General features: G+C 43.5%; 1 protein-coding gene across 1 annotated transcript; it reads left to right on the top strand.

The window, feature by feature from the left end:
• Positions 1–1,932: 1,932 nt before the first annotated feature.
• LOC123176251 (cysteine-rich receptor-like protein kinase 10) lies at positions 1,933–4,948 on the top strand. Its single transcript, XM_044590551.1, has 7 exons — positions 1,933–2,297; positions 2,536–2,657; positions 2,909–3,019; positions 3,654–3,838; positions 4,119–4,179; positions 4,524–4,761; positions 4,855–4,948. The coding sequence occupies exons 1-7, from the start codon at positions 1,933–1,935 to the stop codon at positions 4,946–4,948; spliced, it is 1,176 nt and encodes a 391-aa protein (XP_044446486.1).
• The last annotated feature ends 1,393 nt before the right edge of the window (positions 4,949–6,341 follow it).

A 6,341-nucleotide genomic window follows, 5' to 3' on the forward strand; every position in this document is an offset into this window, starting at 1 on the left:
TTTTTTTTTTGCAATTCATTGTAACCTTTCGCCTCTAAAAAAATAAGACTCTCGTTGTGTGTACCTTCTAATTTGTGACCTATATTATTTGAGCACTATATGAACAAATGGTGATTGGAGCCCGGTTATGATCGAGCCTGAAGCCAAAATAAAATTAAATCAATGACAGTGGTAGAATCACTACAACCACACAGATGAACTGGTGAAAAAATAACATTTTGATCAGATTTTTCATACTAGAAGATGGTTAACTATTTAAAGGGTTACATGATTCAAGCTAATGTTGCAGAAAACTGGTTGAGCCAGGTTCATAGTGGCAAGTATTGCTGGATTACTAGGAGCATTTGAATTTTCAAATTCTGCTACACTTTAATTGGTTTGCACAATGTGAAGTGGATTACTTTGTCCATTATGTGATAAGAGTTATTCATCTTCACCATACCACTAACAGAGGAAAAAATGTTTCCTGGTAGTAGTTGTGAACTTGTTGTGTCAAATTATTATTGAAGCAGACTTTTTTTAGAATCTCTAGTTTCTTCTACATATAAGAACAGGAAATGCTTCTCTTTCAAATTATTATTGAAGCAGACTTTTTATTGTTTGCTTTTAGAGTTCTGTTTTTCCTTTCTTAGAAGGCAAGTACTATTATTTTTTTCTGCTACATAGTGTGCCGATTTGTTCCTTCTTATTACAATGTATTGTTGATCCATATTTAAGTACACTTACATGTCTTGTGCTCAAAACTGAATGATTTGTTTGGCGCCATCTTTTCCAGCACATGAAGATTGATGAGCAAGATGCACTATAATGTGAGGTAAAAGGGAATAACTTTTCTTTTATGTGCAATCAGATAACAAACCCGATGCAAGCTTTGGTAGCGATGCTTATTCAACAGGGATCACTTCAGTCCATACTCGGGGCTCGCTGTTCATGTAGTAGAAAATGATCATCTCATGTTATGTACTAGTTATATATGTATGTCTCTTGTGTACTCAAATTAGGATGGATGTCATGCACTCAAATAGTTCTGGCTAGGATGATCCACTTGGATATGTATTGAAATATTTTTGCTTCACATGTACTCGTATATTTGTGTCTGAGGTAGTCCAGCTTGGGATTTTCTAGGAACAGAATGGCCTGGTCCAGCTTAGGATTTACAAGGAATGAAGGAACAGAATAGCCTCAACGCTGTGAAAATCTGAAGTTGTCCAAAATCGATATGACAAAGTTAGGGTTGCTACCACAAAAGGTCATGTTTCATCTATGACTATCTGTGGATCCTTTTTTTCTATTCTTCTATACCATAAGCCCAGATTCTCTCCTAGTCCCTCACGGGTGGAACGGGAAAAGATTGGATAGGTACTGTGCACATGCGTGGTCATGCGATCTCATCTCATGTGATGGCGACCCAAAATTTGGCCGGCCAGCCGGATCGAATCATTTGACTAATAAAAATACATTAGTTTAAAATTAATGTTATATGATAGTTTTTTTAACACAGTACAGACACAAACACTCGAATACCCCATCTCTATTAACGTACAGACGCACACTCTGCCCCTATGAGCATCTACAAGGGACATAGCCGGCTTATCATAAATACGAGCATCAAAACTTAAACTTTGATGGACTAACCGGATATCACTGTCCATCTAACCATCCCAACCATAGATTAGTTCGCAGTGTATGATACTCATATAATACGTACTCCTGTGTCAGCCGGCCGGCCGGGACCTAGAAGACTTTGTGAATAATAGCTATTTTATTCAGTTCCAGAAATAATTAACGACGCTTGAAAGAATTTCAGCACAAAGCAACGTACAGACCGGCCACTGATCAATGCACTTTTGTTTTCCTTTTTGCTAGTGATCGATCATGCAAAGGCAATAAGGCGAGGCGGTCGAGCTTCAGCACACAATAAGCAAGCATAGCATGGCGGTCGTCCTGCTCTTCCTAAGCCTTAGCATCCTCCTTGTGTCGGCAGCGGCAACGGGGCAGCTCTGCGGCAGCCGCGGCAACTACACGGCCAACAGCACCTACCAGTCCAACCTCGCCGCCGTCGCCGCCACCCTCCCCAACAAGGCGTCTTCCTCCTCGCAACTGTTTGCCACCGCGACCGCCGGCCAAGCCTCCGACGTGGTGTACGCGCTCGCGCTCTGCCGTGGCGACACGGTGAACGCCGCGGCCTGCAGGGACTGCGTCGCCACCTCGTTCCGGGAAGCGCAGCGGGCGTGCCCGTTCCAGCAGGGCGCCACCGTCTACTACGACGACGGCGAGCAGCAGCAGCAGCAGCAGACGTGCGTCCTCGGCTTCTCCAGCGACGACCTCCTCGTCCCCAGCATGACCGAGAACGACACGCTGTTCCAGTCATTCCAAAATGACAGCTTCTTCGGCGACCCTGGCACCGTCACTCCGGATGTCCACGACCTGCTCACGCGGACGGCCCAGGACGTGGCCGCCGCAGAGAGGCGGTACGCCACCGCGGTCATGGACTCCGTTAGCACTGTTACCCGGACGCTCTACTCTCTGGCTCAGTGCACGCCGGATCTGCCCACTGGGGATTGCCTGGCGTGCCTCCAGCGGATCATCGCCATGGTCAACACCACCACGGCGGTGCGCCTGGGTGGACAGATCCTCGTGCTGCGCTGCAACATCAGGTTCGACGTGAATCTGTTCTACCAGGGCCAACCCATGCGGCGGGTCACTCCATCATCCATCGCTCCGGTGCCGACCACCACCACCATTACTACAGGAAAGAGTATGTGATCAGTGATCGACCACCAATTCACTTCAATTTGGGTGTTCAAACAATTGAAGTTATAATTTGGTTGACATGGTTTCTCTTATCATAATTTATTGATGTTTATTTATTTTCCCTTAGAAGAATTCTTGATTTTTAATTTTGAAGGAAAAGGAATCAAACCATGGGTAATTGCCATATCTGTAGCTGCTCCAGTAGCACTTATCGCATTCTGCTTCATCGTTTGCTATCCTCGGCTCGGAAGAAGGCACAGAAAAGGTTAGTAAACTAGTTACTGAAATGCTGCTCATCAGAGAAATATATTATATCTAGATCGCAGTGTAGCCGATGCGGGGAAAAACCCGATCTACTCCCACCTTGTGTATAATCTGATTCAGATGAGCTGTCTAGAATCAATCATACACGAGATGTGCCAGCATACCAGCGCCTCCAACAAAAATTACTAGTTGAATCTTTCCACAACATACCAACGCCTCCAACAAAAGTTATCTGAATCTGCAAATTAATAGCACTAGATGAATTTTGATGTGCACACATAACACATCTGCTGATTGCACACATAGGATTACTAGCTAGTAGGGAATTCCTACTATAGTAGCTATTAGGTAGAAAATTAACAAACTGATGCATAAGACCTACCATGGCAGGGGCTGTTCTCCATGATTTGCGTCGTTTCAGGTGAAATCCCAGGAAAGACACGCCTGTGAGCTTAAAAAGGGAATATGTTCAACTAATTTTCAAATCCAAGGCACGTAACAAAAATCAATCAGTTAATAGCTAAGCGGGTTTATTGGTTGCAACTCGTTAGGTGGCGCGCATGGTACGATATAGATCGACGGTGGCAAAAAGTCATAATTAGATAGATTGATTATGCCCATTGTCAATTTTTCAGGTCAGGTGAGATTGCGAGAAAAGCGGCACACCCACGAGTCGCAAAGAGGAGATGAACATGTTTGGGAAATGGAAGCAGAGTTCTCTGAGTTTTCGATCTTCGATTTTCATCAAATATTAGAGGCCACAAGTAACTTTTCTGAAGAAAATAAACTTGGCAAAGGTGGATTTGGCCCTGTTTATAAGGTGCATTTGTAACACCCTTCTATAGCCCTCGTTTTGTAACCAATGCAAAAGTACGTTATGTCTGTCAAATTTTAATCATACATTCTGAAGGATCAAAGAAAAAAAAACTAGAATGCCAAGATAGCCTCGTCATAGTATATGAACTATAATTAAGATACAATATTGATCCAAAGTTAGGTTAATTTTCTTTTACTCATTATGTGGAACTGGTATGCAATAACTTGTGCATCATAAAGCAACTTGATTGCAGCATAATACTAACATCTAACTTTTTTCCTAGGGCCACTTTCCCGATGGAACTGAAATTGCAGTAAAGAGACTTGATTCACATTCCGGACAAGGTTTGATGGAGTTCAAAAATGAAGTTGAGCTCATAGCCAAACTTCAACACATGAATTTGGTTAGGCTCTTGGGATGCTGCTCTCAAGCAGAGGAGAAAATATTGGTCTATGAATACTTGCCAAACAAAAGCTTGGACTTCTTCATCTTTGGTACATATTAATTTGCACTTCTAGGTTCATAAGCTAGATACTGAGCATAAGGAATGGCTAACAATATAAGTATATTCTTTTGAGAAGCCTTATGTGTATAGTTGCACTTCCTTTATTATTGCGCTTTCCAACTTTTGATTGTTATTTTTACATTTTTTTTATCTCTATCATACCAACATTTCGTTCATGTGCAGATAATAATAGAAAAGCTTTAATTGATTTGAACAAACGTCTTGAAATAATTGAAGGAATAGCAGAAGGACTTCTTTACCTACATATGCACTCTCGGTTGTGTGTCATACATCGAGACCTTAAACCAAGCAACATTCTCTTGGACAACGAAATGAATCCTAAAATTTCAGACTTTGGACTGGCAAAAATATTTAGCTCTAATGCTGAAGGAATCATTACGAGAAGAGTGGCTGGTACATAGTAAGTTTTGTATCAGTTAGTCCATTTTTAAACATTTATATTACAGGTCAACCATACAATAATTGCACATATAACATTATTTTATCATTTTAGTGGCTACATGGCCCCCGAGTATGCTTCACAGGGCATCTTTTCCATCAAATCCATGGCTTCATCATCGTCCATGGCTTCCGTCGTCTATAGTTGAAACTTTTTTCGCCGTCGGTTGAAGCTTTTCTCGTAGCCGGTTGAAGCTTTCGGATTTGCGCAAATGCCTCACCTCCAAAAATCTGTCTTCTGGTCGAATCTTTTTCCAGAACGATTTGTAGCTTTCTTATGAACGATTGCAGCTTTCTTACGAACGATTGTAGCTTTTCAATTTGCGGTGTCTCGGTTGAAGCTTTTTATGCCATGGGTTGAAGCTTTCGAATCGAATAGTGGAAGCTTTCGTATGAACGGTTCCACCATCACCCTGCTGTCACACGCCATGGCTGGTCGTGCGCCATTGACAGGCACCAGCGCGGCGCGTGGCCCTCTTGCAACTCCCCCGCCTCGCGACTTCTCCATCCTCGCCGTCTCCTTCGCCCCCGCCGTGGCTTGCCGTAGCAGCAAAAAGCGCCATGGCTGGTTGTGCGCGCAGCGCCGGAGATTAAGGGAAAGGAGCGGTTGCTCGCTATTTCGTGGGGGAGAAGAAGATAATGAAAAAAAAACGATTCGAAGGAGGAGTGTTCCCGTGGCCTGCGGGACGTACGATCGAGAGAGGAACGAGCAGTGGTGGGCCAGGTGGGCTAGGCTAGCAATGGTGGCCACGTGAGCAACCAGGCGCAGGTTTATTTAAGTGGACCTATGACTCAGCACGCCGTATAAAAGAAATGAACGTGAATGATGTACTCATCGCGGCAACTTCCAAGTAACATCACAATGCTTCAGATAGCTTCAGGCGACGCTGCTTCTAGTGTAGGCAGTGTTTCTGGTTCTTCCTTAGCGTGGCTTCAGATATTCCGCGGCCTGGTTTAAGTTGATCCATCACCCTCCTTGGCAGCTGATTCTGAAATGTTTTCAAGTCACTGAACTGAATGAGAACAACACTAACCATCGTATAGCATGCACAGTATGAAGGTGTACCAAAATCCATCTGAGATGGGACTATCTTAATATCAGTAGCTTGACCTGAAGTCTAATTTATTCCATACTGATGTCCTACTGCAATTTTGATTGTGACACCCAAAATAGGGAAGTAGACTGCCACGTCTTGACAAATGGCAATAACCCCAATTTAAATGCAAGATATGAAGAAGCCTATACGATTGAACAAACACCTGCACAGAGAACCAAAAAAATAGTGATCACAGGTTTTGTTGGTAATTACATCTAGAAAAAAAAGACTTGCAGAAGGCTTTGGCTGTTAATAATGTCGATTTTATCGACTTGTGGAATGACTAGGGGCGTTGAGAAACAAATCTGAAATACTTTCACTACCGTATTTAACGGAAGGGGCGCATGAATCTTACCCATGACGGCAATGGCACCCGAAGCGTCAGTGGTGGGCCGGTTCACGTTGGCCTATGGCCGCCCGATAGGGAAATTGGGCCCAAGCCGGC

This window comes from Triticum aestivum, unplaced genomic scaffold (assembly GCF_018294505.1).
Source record: "Triticum aestivum cultivar Chinese Spring unplaced genomic scaffold, IWGSC CS RefSeq v2.1 scaffold150279, whole genome shotgun sequence".
Lineage (NCBI taxonomy): Eukaryota > Viridiplantae > Streptophyta > Magnoliopsida > Poales > Poaceae > Triticum > Triticum aestivum.